General features: G+C 36.8%; 2 protein-coding genes across 2 annotated transcripts in view; both read right to left on the bottom strand.

The window, feature by feature from the left end:
- LOC134804657 (S-formylglutathione hydrolase) overlaps positions 1–23,291 on the bottom strand; it is a 352,602-nt gene that overhangs the window by 110,613 nt on the left and 218,698 nt on the right. The gene's annotated exons all lie outside the window — the stretch shown is intronic.
- The window catches only part of LOC134804652 (uncharacterized), a 92,848-nt gene continuing 89,061 nt past the window's right edge, over positions 19,505–23,291 (bottom strand). Inside the window, exon 3 of the mRNA XM_063777762.1 lies at positions 19,505–20,637. Within this exon, the coding sequence (XP_063633832.1) occupies positions 20,309–20,637 (329 nt within the window). The 3' untranslated portion in view covers positions 19,505–20,308. The remainder of the gene's footprint in view (positions 20,638–23,291) is intronic.

Genomic DNA, 23,291 nt, shown 5'->3' with positions numbered 1-23,291 from the left:
GGAGGATTGTTGTGATAGGTCTTTGAACCTATAGAGAACACCTTTTAGTCAAGCTAATATGATGAATAGCGCAATCAAAGGAGCAAAACTATTGTTTTTCACCAGAAATTATACGAAACTAATGATCTGGCCGACTAGCCGACTAGTCGGCCGACTAATCGGCCACTCGAGCGCCGATTAGTCGGCTAGTCGGCTAGTCGGCCAAATCAATAGTCGGTACATCACTAATTTCTATACTTTTTCCATCGCTTATGTACCGATAGTTTTTGTTTACGAATCTTTATTAGTGATCTGGAAAAAGTCCAGTGAATTTCTTTGATGATAGATTACTTAAATCATACCCTACAAGAAATTGTTTAATGTTTTTAGGAACCATAAGGCCGATTTAAGAGTTAAAAAAAACGAGAATTAAAAAAAATACAGAAAGTCCTTTTATACAAATCTGTCTACTTGCTTCCTCGTTAGTACTAAACAACCTGAAGGTACGTTTTTCCCGTAAACCTTGCCGATGCCTAGATTTATTTAGATTTTCCATACTAAGTAGGTACGTAGGGTACTTCCCCTGTTGACTTTAACTAATGTATCGAGTGTCAAAACGTCGCTAAAGTAGTTCCACTTCAATAAACATGAACAACGTTATCAACGTATGCAGGTTCATGTGATATTACAGTTGTTTAATGCAATGGAAACTTCTTGACATCATCGTGTATAGTTCCATTTCATAGCATAATTGGGGTGACGTGACGGTAGTTTGAGCTTAATTTATGCATAAGACTAAAGACGTCGTTGGAGGTAATTATGAATGGACGGTGTACACACTATAAACCTGTGTTGGCTTCGGTATCTGTTAGTACTATATACTTAGTCACCTTTAACTTGGATTAAATTGTTATATGAAATACTAACCTTATAAGGTGCCGCCTACTCATTTTTACATGGTTAGATATTACTTGAGGATTATTCCTGTTACATGCCAAGTTGTTATTGTTACTGGGAAGAGATATTGCCAGTAGCTGCCATAAATTAACTTTGGTGATAACTTTGGGACTCTCGGTAACCACCAGTAGCTAATTTTGGGAAATATTTCCGAGTAATTACCACCGAAATACAGATTATAACTTTCACGAGTTTTACTTATTATATCATACTAAAACGGAGCTTTATAATTAAATTTAAAATTACGTCAGACTATTCGAGGACGGCGTTGTCCCCGTTCTAATGGCGTTTATTATTCATAAACGCATTACGAGCCTGAATATCTTTCTCTGTCATTTGACTTATGTATTTGTAAGAAAGGGATAAAACATAATTTAACTAATTCAGGCTCGTAAAGTTTTATGAATAACGGGGGTAAGTAGGTAGCCGCGCGAATTTCTCAAACTAAGTCTCACTTGGTCTTATTTGTTGGGACGACGGTTTTAGGATCTCATCCACTTGGAATCTAGTCATTAGTAATATTATAATGTAAATGTAAGCGAAAATCCAGCGCTGATAAATCAAACATCGTGAGTGTTGCGTGTCGACTGAGTGACATCCCTAGTGTGCATAAGGTTCAAGTTGATATACAAAAAAACGCGCAGCTAGAAGATGTTAATGCCAACATTAGCCAGTCATCTCCGAGACCACGGGGACAACGGCGTCCTCGAAACGTAGGAGGTTATTATAAACTTAATTATAAGTAGGTATTAGGTACATAATTAATTCCCGTTTTAGTAAATGGCACCAAAATGCTTTTAATATTCATTAAATCATTACTTATAAAAATACATAGATAAAAATTAATTTTAAACCATATACTCAGGTCTACGGTAGGGACCGTCAAGGGAGGTACGGCCTTATAAATAATTTATAAATAACGTATATTTCCACACTCAAGGGAATCAAAATTGATCGGGTACTAACCGTTGACCTAGAACTATAAAAGAACCCCGCACAAAATGATCGGTAATAGCCGTTCGGTCGATTTGGCTGAAATTTTGTGAAAATATAGCCTCTAATACTCTGATCAACTGTGTGAAGTTGCAACTTTAATTAATGACTAGTTTTTAAAATATGACTATTTTTACGTTCAATATTTTTTACTTACATTATAATTCTTATTAGTTAACGTACAATGTAGCAACCTGGATTATTATTATTTACGTGGCAATATCGAGATAAAAAACATCATTCGAAGGTTCAAACTATCTTCACACCGAATTTCGTCCGGTTCCATCCTAGTGTGAGCGTGGAGAACTAACAAACTCGTAGCTACATTACGGTGCTAATCTGTACTAGTTACAATTAATTGATATCTGATTGGTTTTACAAGGCTACCTTTGTGTATTCAATGCATTAAGTATGGTATGAAGCGATCTTAATGATGGATACTTCACATTTTCTTCGTATCGGGCAAAACCTAAAAACCATAAGATTGCTGTAACGTGACCGCATGTACCAAGGGTTCTAGCTCCACTTTTACACGTGCAATAATAGCCTAAGATTGGATCTTCACCTCTCCCGTTATTATGTTCTTCATCAAATGCAATCCACACATAATAAAAGGTTGCGTTTCGGAATCTTGATGTAGCCCTTATTTTAATAAATCCTGGCTCATTGACGTTTTGATCTATGTCGAAAACGCGCTAGTTTTCTTTTCCGTATGATTTCGACATCCCATATTCCGAATTTAAACACATTTCTTTTAATAGCTGGAGCTATTATAAATAAATACTATGGACCTATTACAATTCCAGATGGTAATGTCCAGTTAGCTAATGAAATGCTACAACTTGTCGACGACATTAATGTTGTACAGGCACGAATTGAAGCTGAAAACCTTGGCCGAAGAAGAGCACGATGGACCCCACTAACTGCTGCACAAATACCATTGTTTCCACGGTTAGACCTGGCGTATTTGCACTCGGTCACATTTGGAACATATCAAGTGAAACTGTCTCCAGGATATATTCAAGACAGTACATTGCGTCATAACGACTTAGCAACGGAAGACGAAGACGAGCGATATTTCGACATATATCAAAACGTCAATGAGCCAGGATTTATTAAAATAAGGGCTACATCAAGATTCCGAAACGCAACCTTTTATTATGTGTGGATTGCATTTGATGAAGAACATAATAACGGAAGAGGTGAAGGTCCAATCTTAGGCTATTTTCGCACGTATAAAAGTGGAGCAAGAACCCTTGGTACATGCGGTCACGTTACAGCAATCTTATGGTTTTTAGGTTTTGCCCGATACGAAGAAAATGTGAAGTATCCATCATTAAGTTCGCTTCATACCATACTTAATGCATTGAATGCACAAAGGTAGCCCTGTAAAACCAATCAGATATCAATTAATTGTAACTAGTACAGATTAGCACCGTAATGTAGCTACATACCTACGAGTTTGTTAGTTCTCCACGCTCACACTAGGACGGAACCGGACGAAATTCGGTGTGAAGATAGTTTGAACCTTCGAATGATGTTTTTTTATCTCGATATTGCCACGTAAATAATAATAAGCCAGGTTGCTACAGTGTACGTTAACTAATAAGAATTATAATGTAAGTAAAAAATATTGAACATAAAAATAGTCATATTTTAAAAACTAGTCATTAATTAAAGTTGCAACTTCACACAGTTGATCAGAGTATTAGAGGCTATATTTTCACAAAATTTCAGCCAAATCGACCGAACGGCTATTACCGATCATTTTGTGCGGGGTTCTTTGGCAAGTAATATCGTCTTACACTACAAATACTGGGAAAAATCTGAAAACTGTAAATTTGAAAAAAAATGTAAAGAACAATAGTTATACGGAACCCTCGGTGGGCGACTCCGACTCGCACCTGGCCGGTTTTGGTTTTAAAACAAGTCGGCAGGGGGTTATTGTAAAAGTGACAGAAATGGGGATACGCTACCGATACTGCGTTATAGAACTAGGCTAGGTTTCTATATATAGGTACCATCACCGACATAACTGTCCATCGGTAAACCTTAAATTACAAAAGGCTTAAAAGTCCACCGATGGCCAGTTTCTAGTGTTGCTGTTTTGCTTACTCAGGCTTTATTAATTGTTTGTATGTTGTAGCCATGTTACAACCTGTCATACTGACGAGTCTCTTATGCCCTCGCCAAGTCTCGAAAGTACGAATTAGACTGGAGTCTTAATTTTGAATTGGGTTGGTTACTTAAATGTCTATGAAATCTATAATCTACATATGAAAAGTATTGTAATAATATTTATGGAAGGACGCTTTAGATATGGCATATTGGACTACAAATAAAAAGACACATTATGTGTTTTTAATTGGTTTATTTAACGTTTTTCTGGTTCTCCAATAATTTTTATATCTACAAATTCCTCTTACTTTAGTAATTACAAGTTTATATGACAATATTTTTCGTTTTTATTCCATTTTCATAAACGTATTCTTTAATAAACATCTCCACAATTCATCATAACACGGTCGTGCGACCTACTGTCTCAATCGTTCTAACTCTTAGGAAAATGCAAATAATATTAATTCCAAAATGTGTCTACAATCGAACGTGACTAATCTTACTTCGAGTGTCGAACGATGTCTACCTACATGCGGCAGCGGGCCGACAGCGAGTGTGGTCACGGCAGTCGGCGGTAGGGGCACTAGGCACTGAGCACAGGCTACGCAGGCGGCGCGGGCCGCGGGAAGAGATCACGCCGTGTGCTGAGGACCTACCGCAAACCACGTTCGACGTGTTGCCTCTCTGTCGCACTTGTAAATTCTTACGTAACTGTGACAGGGAGGCAACACGTCGAACGTGGTTCGCGGTAGGCCCCAGAGGGTCAGAACACGGCTGGCGAGTCGCGTCACGCCGCACTCGCCCTCCCTTACGTCCCGCGCACCCGCGCGTTTATCTCGCCACCGCACGCCTCCTCATCGCACGCTTAGAGTATAACCACTTAGAAGGCGTAACTTAAGCCTTAGTACACGACCACTACTCGAGAAACACCTACGACACATCCTAGATCATATCAATATATTGGAGCCCGCGTGCTGTGGCAGTGTGAGCCGGCGGTCGCGCATGCACCGTTGTGCTTACGGCAGTAATACGAGTAATATTTTATTCTACGCTACCCCTCTCACTATCATTTAGGCATCTTTAATGATATTATATATATATAGAGATTATAATTACTGTGAAGTGCGGTCCTTTGGACAGATTGACGGTATTTTCTTCATGAAAGAGTTACCCGAGGGCATGAATTGTAAAATAACAAAACAACATTCTTTCCGTTTCAAATACTTTTGATTTCTTGCTATTGTATATATATTTATATGATCTAGAACTTATTAAGAATAAAGGGATTGACTTGGTGAATTATAAAATAAATGTAAATGAAATTCGTAATCCGATACTAGTACCTACTTTAAACAGATGAAACCTTGAACAGTAACAAAATATTTGAATATAAACGGTTCCTAAGTAAACTCGTATCTAAACCAACATAAATCTATTAAATTAACACAAAACATTTATAAGTATTGAAATTTAAATAACACTAATTACATATATTATATTAATAACACTAATTTATGAACAAACACGTGATTTAAATAAATTTCTACACATTTGTGACTTGAAAATAAACACCATATACATAAAATGGTTGACCACTTTAACGTTCGGCAACGTTTACAAACGTACAAAGAGAACCCCGGGATGCAGTAACTAGGACCATAAAACGGTCATCATATGTATCAACATTCGAATAACGCACGACTATGTATTTGAATCATCATAAGACTTTAATTACAATTGTATCTTAAGTACTAACCACCTTCATTTCTCTATATATTGAAAAATTGAAAAGGCCATAACGTTCTATTAACCGTTCGTTAGTCACTGCGGCCAAAATCTGCGCACCGCGCGGCAGGCTCGGCGGGCGGCAGTGCTGCGGGTGCTCTCGGGCCGAGTCATACCGATGCAATCATTCCCATGTCCGAGCGATTATCAGTACTTAGTCGTTGTAAATACTCAAAAACACAGTATCATAGGTATGATACTGTTGAGATTCTGTACGTGTAGGTACACGTACAGAATAAAGGCCAAAGGCTCGCGCCTTTAATATTCGTAAACTAAAAAATACGAAGGTGAGATAGGTTTTAAAAGTTCCTCTATTAGTAATTTATTTGGCATCATGCTTTATTTTTCATTTTAACTCATTTAACAGTACATATGGTGCTAATTTACCGCCCTAGTGTGGTAACTAGCATTATAAATACGTGCGTATGTCGAAAATTTAAAGGGCCATATGTACTGTAAAACGTTGTACCTACAATACATGTGCGAAAAGGTAATTCGCAACTTGTGTCGATTTAAAACACCCTCTTCGGTCGTGTTTTAATTTATCGCCACTCGTTGCGAATTTTCTAGTTTTCGCACTTACCTCGTAATGTACTATTACAGTGCATATGGTGCTACTTTACCGCCCTAATGCGGTAATTGACACAATACGTGCATATGTCGCAAATTAAAAGGGTCATATGTGCTGTAAAACGTTGTATCGCCTTGTATCGTAAATAACTATTATTCACGATACAAGTGCGAAAAAAAAGGAACATTTTTCACATAGGAACGTTTTACAGTACATATGCCCCTTTAAATTTTTGAAATATTTGCGTAATGTGCTAATTATCGCACTAGTGCGGTAAAGTGGCACCATATGTACCTACTGTAAGAATGTGTAAGCTTGTGTTAAGTTCATCGTATCAATGGTCAACGACTATTTCAGGAATATATATATCTATATTTATTTTGGCAGCGGATATTCTCGGACCCAATCGAGAATGATGTCTATTCGAGTCTTCATTCTAGTCACTTTTTAAAGTTTTATGATAGAGTTTCACAGATTCGGCTAGGTATTAGGTAAAGATAAACCGCGAGAAATCTGTTTGTATATCGAATTTGGTAGCTTGCTGCGCGATATAGGTACCTACCCATTGAGGAATAAGCCACGAATGCTTCGATATTTAAGACGTATTTATTCTCACTTTTCTAACGGGATAACTTTCGTTACCCATTGTCATTAGGCAATACTGTCCATTTGCAAACGATCAATCCAAATATTGAAAGAAATTAAGTCAGTTATTCCATAATCATTTAAAGGTTGTCTACGTTAAATTGTATAAGTATTAGTTGAAAACAAAGTGACGTGGTAGTGGGCATTGTTAAGTACTTATCATTTCAGAGAAAAATCATTGTACTTAATGCTTATTGTATCCACGTCTTAAGGCGCCGGAACAAAGGCAGGTACTTAGTTTACACAAGATTGAAAAAAGTGTTTAAGGCGTTTTACTCACTTCAATCCAATATTTAGTTAATTTACTTTACTAGTTAAAAACCTCAGAATAATTATTAGTTGATGAATTTGCTGAAAAAAAAAACGATTCGCCATGCAAGTTGTTCGAATGATCGGTGCCAATAATATTGTGTCGACTTTACCGATGCATAACACCACCAGTCTTCAGTAAATGTCACTTAAGTAGCATGTTACGCTCGTATTTATATTTTCTATTAATATTCTCGTCATCATCACAAGACCCTTGCAAATAACCTTTACAGTACATATGGTCCTATTTTTCCGCACTAGTGCGTAAAATAGCACTTTTCGTGCGATGTCAATAGTTTAAAGGGCCATATGTACTGTAAAACGTTGTACGATACACGTGCGAATAGGTAATTCGCAACTCGTGTCGATTTAAAACACTCCCTTTGGTCGTGTTTTAATTTATCGCCACTCGTTTAGAATTTCCTCTTTTCCGCACTTGTATCGTAAATAACTATTTTAAAATTATGTAACATGCTAGTAAAAAATATTTAATAATTTTCGTGATTATTGATCTCACAAAATAAAAACCTTAATTCCTGCCCTTTTTGTTAGACGGTCTCTATGACATCTATACTTCGAGCAACACGGAAGGGAGGCGGCATTCGCACTATTTCCCCTCTGCCGAGGTACAAGATTAGCGCGTCAATCTAATCTAGCGCGGGTAATAAAACTAGTTGCACCTGGATTTTTCACTAGACCGAGTCCAGACGCGCGCGTGAACACTGCTGCACAAAAATGCCTGTTTGCTCGGTTTTTTGTTATAAAAAGAGGTCGGGGACATCAAATTTACAAAAAGAAAGTGTTACATTTCACATGTAATATTTTTTTTACATATCATACGTTTAATTACATTCAAACACAATTATTATATTTTAGTCTCATGTAATTGTTGGATTTATCGATTTTGCTCGCTCAGTACAAATTGCGGATCGGTCGAGCGACAAATCCGACTTCTCATCTCTCAGAATACAATAACATACTTCAACGAAAATGTGTTAGTGTGCGTGTTGTGACACTTGTCACTCGTCCGTACACAAAAAGAGATCGAGGTTTGCAAGATTTGTTTTGACGGGTGTCATTTTCTATGTATTTGTGTCGTCATTACAGATTGGATTTTGTATGTAAGTGTGTGAGAAGTGCGACTGTGTGCACCTTTCCCCGCGCGAAAAATGGCAGAAAGATTTGTACGGTGAGATATCGCTTGGGCCCCTCCCTTCCGATGTGTCGGAAGCCGGTGTTGCTCGAAGCATCTATATTTATTGAGACGTTACATAGATTAAATACGGTTACTGAAGCCACATACAAAGTACACTTAATTTCAAGTTTAGCCTGCAGACGCGTTTTGCGGGCGTGTAATGTAACGGCGTAGTGTATATATTAGCATGCATGTTGTTTGTACGTCGTTATCGCGGGGGCAAAAACAAGCCTGTAACAGAACACATGTAACAGAACGTCTGTTTTGTAAAAGTGGAATATACTGCCTACACATTTAAACCTCTAAGATGTTCTTCATATCTAGCATAAAGTTTTCGCTGGAAAAGGTCAATTAATCTCGTATTTCACTTTGTAAACGTATACCTATAAGTCAACGTGTCATGAAAAATAAGTCACTAATGTATTTAATTACTTATATCAGTATTTACTTCTGATTTTAGTAATAGATGACTAAACTTTTATTTAAATTCGATTCTGCTACATTTTGAACCCATAGGTAGATATAAACGTTACTCGATAGGAATAGGAATGTCACTTCTGTTATTATTTATTTGTCATAATCTTTCACTACTGTCAAATCGTTGTTGCCCCGCGATAACTACGATGATAGTGATGTTGCATGATAGGCGTGATGAGCTCGGCACTCTCTCATTGACATGTGTCAATGGAGTATATACTCCGGTAACAAATCCGGTAACAACCGGAAATTATGTAAACATTTATATTTGAGTCGCTTAACTTCAAACTCGGGTAAATCCATCTGTCAGATAATGCGATTTTGGTATTAAGAACAGGTAATAGGGTAGATATTTGCTGAAAGGGTCGAATGGATTTTAACTAACAAACCATCTAGGAGTAGCGATAAAACGTCTTAAACTTTTCATTATAAATAATTTTAATTGTTGCTGTTATTATAAAATAAACCATGATTATGTAACTACAAATGTATCCTCAGAAGTTGGACAATGCAGGCTTAGATACTACACACGTATTTTTGGTTTCTAAATTCTCCCTGATAATTTACAGCAGGTAGGTACGTTACGTATCAATCTCAATATTTGTTGCACTTGCTTACTGTCAATCGAATCACCATATTTTTTGAATGCTTATTTTTACTACAGTGACTGCGACAGACAATAACCCATGCCCAGTGACCCCGCACCTAGCGTAATAAGATTAGGTACCTACATTACTATAGATGCCGGGAAACGAAGGGTTGCAGGCCAAGTAGCGAGGCCGGATAGGGATACGCGGCCGGCAACCCCGTTTCTCGCCGAGATTTGTATAGTGCTTTTCTCAAACTTTCAATGAAATATTAATAAAAATATGATGATGCCGATGATTGTTTGATGTCCTAATGTGATAGGTTATTCAGTGCGTGGGGTGTTATTGGGGAACAAAAAATTGATTACTTTTGCGCCACGACGCACGGTTTAGGAGATACAGCCCTATAAAGATTCCTTTTTTTTTTAACCGGAAAAGTTGTTTAGTCATGCAGAAATCTTTATAGGGATGTATCTTCTAAGCCGTGCGTCGTAGTGGAAAAATAATTAAATTTTGGTTCCCTTTAATACCTCTAAGTAATAATAAAAAAACACAAAATATAACGTACCAAAAATATTGCTTTTATGTTTTTTTTTTTATGGTTGAATTAAAGACGTTGTGCCACAATTTGACATTTAAAAACAAAAGGAGGTTGCTTTACAGGCCTAGGTGTGTAAGGCTATATGAAATTACTTTTCATAATATCATCTTCACTCATCGCACCGGATACGAGTACGTAGAGTCAGACCAAGAATAGACTGCAGCGGATTTGATAGCCCGCGCAGTGCAAGTGTTATTTTAAACATCAAACTTCTTTGAAATTATGACGGATAAATGACACTTGCACTGCGTGGGCTATCAAATCCGCTGCAGACTTTTTTTGGTCCGACTCTAGTATTTCCGGACCTAATTTGAAATAAGTCATGTCAACATTTCATTGCAAGTTTGAGAAAAAAATCTTTGTTTTCATCGAATTCTTATAATACACCTACAACATCCAAACAAAATAATACTTAATGCCTAAAGCTTTGCTCAAATCTAAGGGATCGCGTTGCGGGTATACTATTGGGTCGTCCTATTCGTTTTTTGTCAAGTTCTTAAATTAGTATCATTCTGCTTTCGTCACCCATTCTACATTCGTCAAGTTCATCGGTGGTCTTTTTCATATTTGGTTATATTTGGTTGTTTGCTTTTTTCTTATTTCGGCTTATTCCGGTATTCGTCATCATCTTCTTTGGGCATGTTCGATGTTAGTCAATTTCTTTCTTGAGTCTCATTCGTTATTCGTCCTATCGTCTTTGGTCTTATTCTAATTTCGTATTTTTCTTATTTGGGCTCTTTTGAAATTTGGACACATTCTCTATTTCTCCCGTTAAATATTCGTCCCGTTCGATATTCGTCCCGTTCGATATTCGTCCCATTCGATATTCGTCCCATTCACTATATGTCTTGTTTTTTGTTTTGATTCCATAAACAATAATCCTTATACTTAAATATTAATTAAATGTATCCTAAACAATACACATGTTGGGGAAATTAGTCCAAAACGTGGACACGGGGCTTACTCCGTTTTGCCGTGCCTGGTCTTAGACCAGGGCACAGTAGTATGGCTACTTAGATAGGTTCAGAGTGATTAAAGCTTACTTTACTGACTGGTAACTGCTGTCAACCTTCTTCAGGGCGACTTCTATGACACCCACGGGAGGGAAGGGATGATGAAATTGATAACCACACTGGGAAAAAGACAATCAACAAATATGGCCAAAGATGACAAAAAATACCAGCGAAAGGACGAATGAAGAATATGACAGAATACAGAATAAGACAAATTAAGAACTTGTCGATAGCCGAATGGGACCAACAACGAACGTGTCGAAGAAAAAATGACGAATAATGAATGAGACTGAAAACGAGATAGACTAACCTCGAACATGCCCAAACAAGGTAATGACGAATATCGGAATGGGTCGGAATAAGAAAAAGGCAAACAATAAATATGACCAAAGATGAGAAAGCCCACCGACGAACGTGAAGAATGTAGAATGGGTGACGAAAGCAGAATAGGACTAATTTAAGAACTTGGCAAAAAACGAATGGGACGACCCAAGACGATACCGCGTTGCGGGATGTGGTTACATAATTAGTATAATTACATATGAATACGTATTTCCTTGATCTTCTGATTCAACAGATAATAAATTCGATTCGGTTTATGCACACATAATAATAAGCCCTTTATAAATTATGGACAAGATGGGCCAAGAAACACTAAGAAAGTTTATGAAATCATCTTAATATCTTTTATTTACATTATTCTATTTTATTTGAACGGAGCTGATACAGATTTCAATTCAGTGGCTCCAACTTCGTACTTGGGGGTCATCCATTAATTACGTCACACGAATTTCTAGGTTTTTTTACCCCTCCCCCCCCCCCTTGTCACATTTGGTCACATTTGGCAAACCCCTCCCCCCTAGTGTGACGTCACATTTTTTCTACGAAATCGCCAAATCGAATTAAGTAAGTACCTAAGTATTATTAATATTTTATCAAAATATTTTTGACGATATAAATATTAGTAATTTTATAACCCAAAACTGCTTAGGAAAGAAAATTAAAAGAATAAAAACGATTATCGTTTTAAAAACTTGTTATTTAAATGTACAGCGAATAAAATAATTTAAAAAAAAATTTCGGTTACTGATGAAGTTAAAGTGACGTCACAAAGTTTGTGTCTCCCCCCTCCCCCATGTCACAATATGTCACATTTTCTTGACCCCCTCCCTCCCCCTAAACGTGTGACGTAATTAATGGATGACCCCTTAGGGGTACCTACCAAAAGCTTCATGATGGCGACTGTGCCAAAGTAAAGATACTCTTTATCTAGATTTCAAATCCAGGTTGTACATCATAATGCTCTCACTTAGATTTGATCAAAACTTTGCATTAGCACACGAAATTCCTGTAGCGTGATATTTATTAAGAGTCTCTTAACACATTAACGGTTCCATTTCACTGCGATAAATATTTCAGAATTCACAATCATTACCTATTGCTTACTTACTGCGATATCTGATACATTTTACTAATTACTAAATTGTTTGATTTCTCTCTCGGTGTTACGACATTAATGGTTACGTCATGTCATGAAGTAGGTACGGTTAAATACAGGTATCTATTGTTAATCATACACTTATATGTATACTCGTACCTAGTAGTATCCGAATTTTAGTTAATTTTGGGTTAAGCATATAAAATATTTTAACGTCCATAACTTTTTAAAATCTCGGTATTTGTAATTAAGGTCATAGGGTAGGGGAGAGTCGTCTATATGGTAACGCCTGTTAAATCATACCACGGATACCACCTCTAGTTTTCCCATCAAACAACCCAATTTATTTACACGTAAAGCACCAAACAGTGCTCCAATGAAATTAAGTTTAATAATCTAATCAGAAATAGTATACGACTACAAACGAAGGAAAGAAAGAAAAAATAAATATTTATGTCGGACGTGCAAACCTTTAATGTGAGTTTGTGACAACCAACATAACTTGTGATCTAGATGATAATACGCCATTAACAGTATTATAATTATTGACTACAAATATAAACGGATTTATTGTGTAGGTTTCAAAAATTGACAATTTTTTTTTTATTTGTATTTTATAGTGATTATTTAAAATAACTCGTAGGTATATAGGCAGGGGGAGGAAATTAGAGCGTTCGGACATTGTCGGCTCCGTTCGGCTCAGCATGGATCCGAGCAATTATTAGGGTTAGCACAACTTGACGTCCCTTTGCGTGCACAACCACAGATAATTACTTCAATTTTGACAACCCTAATTAGCCGAAAAGGATAGTGCCATACATTAGAAAGGGACAGCACGATTCGTCCCTGAACCGCTGTCAAGCTTCGGTTTTGTAGGAAGTTTCTTTTCTGTGCGGTAGTACTATTACTTATTCTGTGGTATAGGTATGATATAAACGACCAAGTATTTTTAAGTCGTCTCTCTCTTCTCCCTCGATTCCTCGTGACTGAGAGTCGGGACCACATGAGGTCGCGATTTTGTGACCAAGTATGATTTTGACTTCAGGCAATAAACATTTATTATTTTACCCTTAAATAAACAATAAACTTGCAAAATGATTCATGGCTACAATTATAACAATATTTTATTTGTTAAGTTAGTTTTACTCATTCTTAGGTTGATTTTAGTTTATAATCTATTGTAATCTAAATGTTTTTAATAAAATCACTCTCAAAATACTAAAAAAAAAAATATAACATAGGTGGTACGATTTAACCAACTCGTCGCCTAAATCGTACCGATGGAAGTGCCTCCGAAAAATGCTTTCTCACTATGTTAATTAAATCTCAGAATACTCTTATTCTTCACACTGAATGTAGCCAACATACTTACTGACATTTTATATGCACACATTTGCTACTTCATAAACAAAATTTCCATATTTACGAAAAAACTGATATGATATAACCGACTCTCCCCATATCTAATACAATATAAATTGCCATCGGCAACCATGGGGCCGATTTTTGAATTTCGATCGCTCGATTTCGTCACTCGAAAATCGGTGGAAAATGGCGAAATGCAAATTTTTTAAATACGAGCGATCGAAATTTGGAATCTAGTGGTATTGACCACTCGATTTCAATTCTATTAGTAGAATTTAAATGCCTAGTAGTGGAGATATTATTGGACGAAATACTCGAAATCGAGCGAATCGAAATTCAAAAATCGGCCCCCTGTTCAGTTTTTGAATCTGTGACGAGTACTGATTTCCGAGAATAATAATCTGTACTAGAATACTAATTTCCATACAAAGTGGCGTGCCTCGTCATTGCCGCATTTAAAGAACCGCGACGCAGCATCAGATTTTCATTCAAATTTCAAACGATAACTTGTAAAGTTAGTCCAAGAAAAGACTGCAGCGATTTTGATAGCCCACGCAGTGCAAGTGTTATTTTAAACGTCAAACTTCTATGAAATTATGACGTATAAATAACACTTGCACTGCGTGGGCTATCAAAATCGTTGCAGACTTTACTTGGTATAACTCTAGAAAGTTGCACCATGAAGCCGTCACAGCTGACGCTTTATCACGACAGATAAAGTGAAATCAAACTGTAGACAATAGTGTGGCGATTCAGGAATGAGCGGGATCGCATCATGGTACCTATAGGTTCAGTACATTGAAATCCACAAATGTTAGATCCCGAGGCCAACTATTTGAGAGTGAATTACTTATTCTCCAACATATAAGCAATTTAGTAAGATTGCTGTAATAGAATATTACGCTGGAGCCAGACTTCCATCGCCTGCGCTCTTCAACTCACCCACCAAATTGGAGCTGACGTCCATGAGGCTTCATAGTGTCCTTTGAAGTACCGAACTGAAGAAATTTGTATTTCCGTAATAGAAAAAAAGTACAACGCTTACCATTGTAACACTCCGAGAGAGCTATGATGGCGTTGCCATGTTATTTTTGCCTCAGACCTCTTTAAGTGGTACCATTTACACAAAAGCTAAGGCACACAATTTGTATGCAGGTCCAACAGTCCTTATTATTTATTTTTCTCTAAACGTAACCAATTTAGTTGATATAGGTAAAGAAGTCCATGCATTGCAACTCCAATAAGTTGGTAATCGCTTAAACGTGCAATATTAAATGAATACTAGTATACGAAACGTGATGACATTTTAATTAGTATTGCTTAAGATGTATATGGCGTTCAAAAGTGCATGGATAGATGTCGACCATAATGCCTTAATATTACGGTTGAAACATCTCCATGCACTTTTGAACGCCAGTGTACATGTACCTACTTCATTTCGCTCTTGGACAAAGTTTTTTGGAGTGGTACATTAGGCACTCTCGTCATATCATGGTACTAAAACCTACACTGTTGCGGTTTTCAATACATAACCCGTAAGTTATTATATCGCCTTGGTCAAACACATAATCATATTCACACAGGGCTCCGTTTGTAGATGCCAAATGACACACAAATGTCAGGATCATTTTATCGGTTCGGTTGCAATTCTCATAAAGTTCGAACGCATCGAGTTCAACATCGAGAGATGATACTAACATTGAATACTTTGAATATAGATTTCGCTTCTACCTATTGGTGTTTTTCTTATTTTACTCTAAGGAGCAGGACGATAATCTATGTCTTTATCAACTACATAAGTACATTGCACGCTCATTAATTATTCGTCAACGACCCCGAAAGCATTAATAACTGCTTGTTTTGTGCGTAATTGTGACACTTGACTATTTGTATAAACTAACACCATAGATATGGTACTTATACATACGTACCTACTGAACAAGTGACCCGCCTATCCGCCCGCACCCGCACCCGCGCCCACAGAGCGCGCGACACGACACCTGTGCGCTCACCGCCAGCGAGAAAGCGATCACCGATATTTTATTATAATGTTTGTTCAATAAACACCAAGTTAGGGGAGACCGAGGTGAGTTGTGACAGAGGAGAGTTGTGACATTGTCGATTTTTTGGAATCTAATAACTATTAGCTAGCTCGCAACAGTGTGCGTTTGTTAGCTCGTGACTTGAACTAACAAACGCGCATTATTGCGACCTAGTTTTTAGTTAATAGAATCCAAAAAATCGATGATGTCACAACTCTGTCACAACTTACCTCGGTCTCCCCTAATGAAAAATGGGAAACCGCTATTTTTAGTAACATTTTTGTACAAATATTCAAGTTATAATAAAGTTTAATTATAACTTAAGTATAAAATTTATAACATATTTTCTTTATTGCCCAAATTGAACAATTTTATTAGATTCCATAAGTATAACGAGAAAATAAATGTTTAGCAACTATATCCTCTAGCCGCCCACGAATCAAACCTTGCCAAAACAAATCGCTGGCCCAATATTACAGGGTTCTATGTTTCACTTTCGAACCATCGAACTGAAATTTAACATTGTCATAGTGACATTTAAGTCGAATTTCAACTATCTTGAAAATGTAACATAGAACCCTGTAATATTGGGCCAGTGAAATGCAATTATGATTTGTCAATTTAAAGATTCAAAACTTGTCTTCCATTATTAATTCCATACAATTTTTGGCAGCCCTGTGGCGTGACTCACTTCACAGGCCGTGCACTTTTTGTATTGAGCGTTTTACCAGCGATGCATACGCTACATTTATTTTTGCAATTAAGAAGTTTCTGAGGCACAAAAGAGAGCAGGTTTATGCCATATGGTACAATATTATTGAGTTATCGTCCTCCGTTGTGTAGTCGCCTGTTAAAGTCGCTCGCGTTAACCTAATAATGCTAAAAAGAATGAGAGGTATCATAACTACAAACTCGATTTTTAGAGTTTCTAAAGCACTAGCCGATTGCTGCTCGCCGGCGGTGAGACAAGGTAAGGTGGAAGTTACTCCACGCCGCAATGCCGAGCCAAAACGAGGCATTCATCGACGGTGACAATATGCGAACAGAACCAGAAGATAAACTGATTATTTACATTTAATGTACAGACTAACGTGATTCGTTTGAATAGACTTAAGTAACTCACGGAGCACGGAAATTATGCCAATCGTGTTCCTAATGAATTAACTCTCCGGACATAGTTTACAGCTAAATACGTAAGGTTTCATACACTGTTTTACATAATCAGCTTCTTTGTTCATATTATTTGTGCGTTAAACATTTACACTTTATTATGTACATCAAAACATACGTACATTTAAAAAAAGAACGTACACTCTCACCAAAGTTCACCGGAACATCGAAATGTACCCGTTAGACTAAACCTACGGAGAAGGGCACTCTGCGTGCAGGAGGCGAGAGCGCGCCGAATGCCGCGCGAGGCGCTGCCTCCGCCCCCGCCCTGGAACCAGGCCAAACCACTCATGGATAACTCGGGATATCTATATTTACTACCAATTATTGCTAACTTCGTGTTACTACAGAACCAAATGTTATAAGGAATATTGGCTAGTGGACAGGGACAGTGACATTAAAAAAGTCAATTTACGCTTACTCCCTCTACGATGTTCTTCGACTTTTATCTATCGCGGAAATGAATTGTATATAATATGCACCAACAACATTCTAACCGAACTTCCTTCCTTTCGTTTGGTCTTTCGATCTACTCGAATACAGAATAGCGAATACGTGAAAATATTGAGATTCAAGAGTAGAAAGAAGGAATTTACGGTCAATGTGTAAGTTTTAACGAGTGCTCGAAATTGTTTCATAATTTATCATCCTAGTAATTCATTTATTATTACTATACTTTAGACACTTTGATATAATTTAGTACGTACATACATGTAAAGGTCTTCATTAAAAAATGAATCCCTTTGAGACAAGGGAAATTTGTATAGTGGATTACGGATTTAGATAATTTCCAAAAAACAATTGATAAAAATGACACGTTGCTTGCGGATTAATTACATTTATAATGTGTACCTCTATCGGCCGTATATCAATTTAATTTAAGCAATCTGAAACATAAAATATTTTAAAGGAATAAGCGTATTTTTCAATCGTTTATCCATGAGCTTGAATCAATGTTATGCGGATCTGCTACCTACTTCCGCAAACAATCAGCGTTGAATTGGTGGTTATTGAAACCTAATAATTCCTACATACTCGTAATATACTTCTGATGATACTATGATTTACCAAGTGCCTTACTCGTTGCAATGATATTGATACCTATTGTTAAGTTCGTTTTAATAATGTAATGTTAAAACGAAGGGTGTAAGTTTTTAGTTGCCAAAAGTAGTTAAAAATTAACACTTAAGTATATTTTAATAATTGCCGAAATACCTGCAAAAAATATCGCTTTCGGCATAGATATTGCTTTATACACAATCATAAAAATACTAATGGACATTCTTTTTAAGCGGATACTATCTAACTACACACTCAATCTTGAAAATAGAACAAGTATGTAAGTGTATAAGTGACAGCAAAGAAATGGCGCGATTGTGAGACGTTAGTGAACGGCGACCGCGTGAATAACGGCTGAGTTAAGTGAAGCGGTGCAGCAGACCGTGCGCCCGATGGCGGCGTCGGCGTTGGCCGGCACAGGCGCGCCGCGCAAGCCCGGAGTTGGTAACAAATTAAACACCTAAGAAGCAATAATAGACCTTTAGCACCTTTGTAGTGACTTTGATTAAGTACGGAATTGGGAACAACGAACTTTTTTGACATATGTACACGATAAAAAACGTAAAAAATAACTTACTTAATATTATTATCATTTATCATTTGAATACAACAACTACATCCCCGCCTGAGGACAATATTTTCAACAAATATCCATTCAATAAAGTCTTCATAACCATTATTTATATTTTGTTATCGATCACATTATGTTCAACGACACCTCTATATTTTTAATATTTTTCAAAAATAAGAAAAGTAACAAACATTGTTATTAGATCTTCATTCGCGAACGACTATATCCCTGATGAAGTTTGTTTTACACCATATCATATCTTTGACATAATATACATATACAATAATATATATTAAAAATCAATTCATTATAAAAATCATTATCAACCATGATACATCTGGCAATACTTGAATGATAGTTCATAAGACGGATATTATTACATACAACTTGCATTATATGTATTATTAGTCGTATTTTACTTCTTACAAAACAACAACTACTTTTAATTATCCCTAAATTAGTTTAATCAATATTTTTCATAGACCAGCATTTAGGCGTCGGCAGAGCCGGGGCGGCGCGCAGCCTTCGCGGCGACGGCGGCGGCGCGCCTCCGAGTCCTACTCGTTACTACCTACTTCAATGAAGGCTCGCAAATCTATCAAAACAGACTCTGACACAAAAAATACCAATTCTTCTGTCAACTATCTATTGTTCCAATGAGCAAAATAACTTTCTTCAGTTCTTTACGTTCAGTGCCATCCGTGTATTAGTTAGTGCTTACTTACAACCTACAGCAAAGTATAAATCCTTTTATGAGTATGAAAGATACTGAACAACGCGGAGCCAACTACCTACGGCCAGTAGTTATTGCGGAACCAGCAGAAGTATCATCACGTAGTAGGTGAAGCCGCGTTACCCAGTGGTGAGGACCTGCTTACGTAGCATTGGTTCCTAATATAATTAATTAAAACATTTATAAAATAAAGTTGGTGTTGTAAATGAACTGAGTCATTGACGGTAAATCGTAAATGACGTAGATAAATTTCGTTTTTACAACTTTTAAAAATACTGTCTCTATGTAAACTAGTTTAGCAAAAATAACTAAAAAGTATAAAGTGCCTATTAACGATGTTGCTGTAAAACTCTATTTAAAATATAACATCTTCACTTCAAGCAAAATATCGTTTGTGCCTGAAATATTAACATACTGGCCGGAACTTCGGCTTACGAGATAAAATGCATAAGTTGAGTACATTTGGTGTTTCTATTTTTTGACTTTTGAGTGTATCGAGCATTCGGACACAAATATTCACTTAGAGTAAGTACGAGCATCGCACTCGCGAGGCGCGGCGACGGCCCCGCCCCGCCAGGCGCGACCATCATTGAACTCGTAACCGCGCAGTAATTTATTATCATAATACAGTACTAGTAGAAGTTCTGATCGCAAACATACGATCGCGAGACGCGGAGGTGCGACGCACATGAACGTAAAACTATAACCTCGAATCGCGCACATTCACTAGATGCTTGTAGGCTGTCCAGTGGGTCCGTAAGTGCGTGGCGAGTGGCAGCAAGAGCGCGACGGCGAGCAGTGGCAGCCGCGGCGCGCGAGGCGGCGCGGCGGACGGCGCTGCGTATGGCACGGAGCAGGTCGACAGGCGCTCCTCCACCGGTGCGCAGTGCTCCGCCTCGGGCCGCGCCGCCTCGCTCAGCCGCGACTCGCAGCGGTAGCACAACCGCTGCTCGCAGTACCAGTAGCAGCACTCGTCCCATCCGTAGTTGGACTTATTCTTCTGTGCGCCCGTTTCTGATATTCGAGGGTCTGAAAACATAACACGCTTACTTCAATTTACGTTCGCCTACTTCACTGGAGAGAGGTAGGTAACAGTGGCGAAGTGCTCACAGATATCGACGCACCCCAACTTGCCTAATTTTCAAAAAGAGAAAGGAGCTTTGTTAGCTCTGGCTTTTTTACGAATATTTCTAACGTGCTGCCACTGGTACGAGAGAGAGGTACGCTCATAAAAAAAAACATCGAAACATTTGAACGCCAATTGTGACTCTTTTTATTGGATAATCCATTATATTCCATGACATGTAATAATCCAAAATGAATGTAATTCATTTTTCTATCGACCTTTTTTTCATTTTATTTTATTTTAATTTGACGATCATTATGAGATATCCGTGCTTAGCTTAGCCATATTGACATTGTTTTTTATTTTATATTATTTGACATTGTTAATAATTTAGTTAATTAATCGATTGCTTATAATGGTTTTTAAATTGTGTATTGCTTGACATTTGTATAATTATTATCAATTGTTATTTTACTACTTGACGATCATAATATAAATTCGTATAGATTAATGTAAAATATTTTTCACAAACATGCAATGAAATAAATAAAATAAAAAATCCACGAAACCCAAGTTTTATTTATAGAAAAAACTAAAAGTAAACTACACCCAAAATATAACCAACACGTACCTATATCATTATCACGCGTATGTTTTACACGAGTCGTGTATTTTTACTACCCGTATATTTTCATGTATCTTTGATTTTTTCGCCTTGTATCCGTCTGACTGTCGTTTTCTTCACATAAGTTTACATAGTCTTTCATGTTGATATCATGTTTCACATACATCGTTGCTTTATGCATGGAGTATATAAGTATAATTTCCACAGTGTTGACGAATTTGTAGTTACATTCAATTAAAATATGCCACAAAACTGTTTCTAATAAACTGTAAGCCATTTTTCTTAGTTACTCAAATAATAAAATTGCCATAAGCAACCATATACATACTTCGTCTTTGACTTGGCGGCAGAGGCAGCAAGTTATTAAAATCAATTCTGCTTACGCTGCCAATTCCAACACCTACGATTACAATTAATATTAATTTCATTATTTCGTCGGAACTCATATTAAAGTCAAAAAATCAACAACGCACCATAAATCCAATAAAACAGAATGAATATTTTTCAACGTTACCTCCATAACAATTTAAAAAATATAACTACGCGTGTTTGAGTAGACCTTTTTACCGCTAAAGTTTAGATGAAATATTTTAAATGTTTTTATTTGTGTAGTTAAATTTATAATTTAAAATTATAGAATGTATTATTTATTACGTTCATGTTGATTTTATACAAATAAAACTGCAAATTATAGCAAACATTGTTTTTTTTTATAGGCGTAGTGGCAGACTGCCTCTAGTTTTTTTTAATGGATGAATGCCACGATGCTGTGTCACAAATATCTGTGAAATGAAAATTAAAAAAGAGGACTTTGCCGGCCTAGGCCTGCAAGATGTGTATGAAATTCCATTAACGACCTTTTGTCCTAGCCGCACCTGAAACGTCATACTTCGCAGCCTATTATAAGGAACATAACATCAATATTTCATTGCATGTTTGAGAAAAATATTTTATATTGTAATTTCATATTATTTTATTTTATTTTAATTTCACGATCATTATGAGATATCCGTGCTTAGCTTAGCCATATTGACATTGTTTTTTATTTTATATTATTTGACATTGTTAATAATTTAGTTAATTAATCGATTGCTTATAATGGTTTTTAAATTGTGTATTGCTTGACATTTGTATAATTATTATCAATTGTTATTTTACTACTTGACAATCATAATATAAATTCGTATAGATTAATGTAAAATATTTTATATTGTAATTTCATATTATGAAATAAATAAATCTAAATCTAAATCATACACATCCATTCCATCAGGTTAGATGTAGATAGATACAGTTTGCAACAATCTGGACTATCCAACTCTCATTCTCCTAGGTTCAATACGATTGTGTAGAAAAAGTAACTAAGTAAACAATGTGTTCAAAAAGATCTGGGCGATACCTATACCTAACTCTCATTTTCTTAGGGCCGGTTGGACTAACCGCGTCTGTCAATGTCATCAACATCATCATAGTATGTTAAAATGTGCTATATATGAAAAGCTTGACAGTTCTCTGTGGAATGGCAGCTGCTTTCCCCCTTTTCAATGTTGATCAGGAGGCTGAATCTGATATAAGCTTTGACCTTGAAAATCGCTCACGTTGATTGGTTCATGCAAAATGCAGTGAAAGTCATGCGTGTGATGCGCACTAATAACCAATCGTATCGTCGAAGGTCGTGTCATGTCGAAACATCATCAATAAAACAGCAAATCTGGGAGCATGAGAATGTCCCCGCCAAGACGAACCAAATGAAGCGCAAGGGCACCACCACCACCAGCACCTATCTCATCTCGGAGCGCTTCGTCGTTGTTTTGAACCCTCGGTTTGAACTTAGGTTTGGATTATACCAGATAAACAAAATTCTCGGGATATGATATCAATATCGGATTTATTAAACACACAAAGTTTCAATTGGATAGCTCTTCACTTCAAATTTGGATGATATTTAAAAAAACCCGATTTCGTCACTGACTCACTCACTCGCTCACTGAT

The sequence above is a fragment of the Cydia splendana genome, chromosome Z (assembly GCF_910591565.1).
Source record: "Cydia splendana chromosome Z, ilCydSple1.2, whole genome shotgun sequence".
In the NCBI taxonomy this organism is placed as follows: Eukaryota; Metazoa; Arthropoda; class Insecta; order Lepidoptera; family Tortricidae; genus Cydia; species Cydia splendana.
The sequence above is the reverse complement of the archived record's forward strand: the minus strand, read 5'-3'. Positions and strand labels throughout refer to the sequence as shown.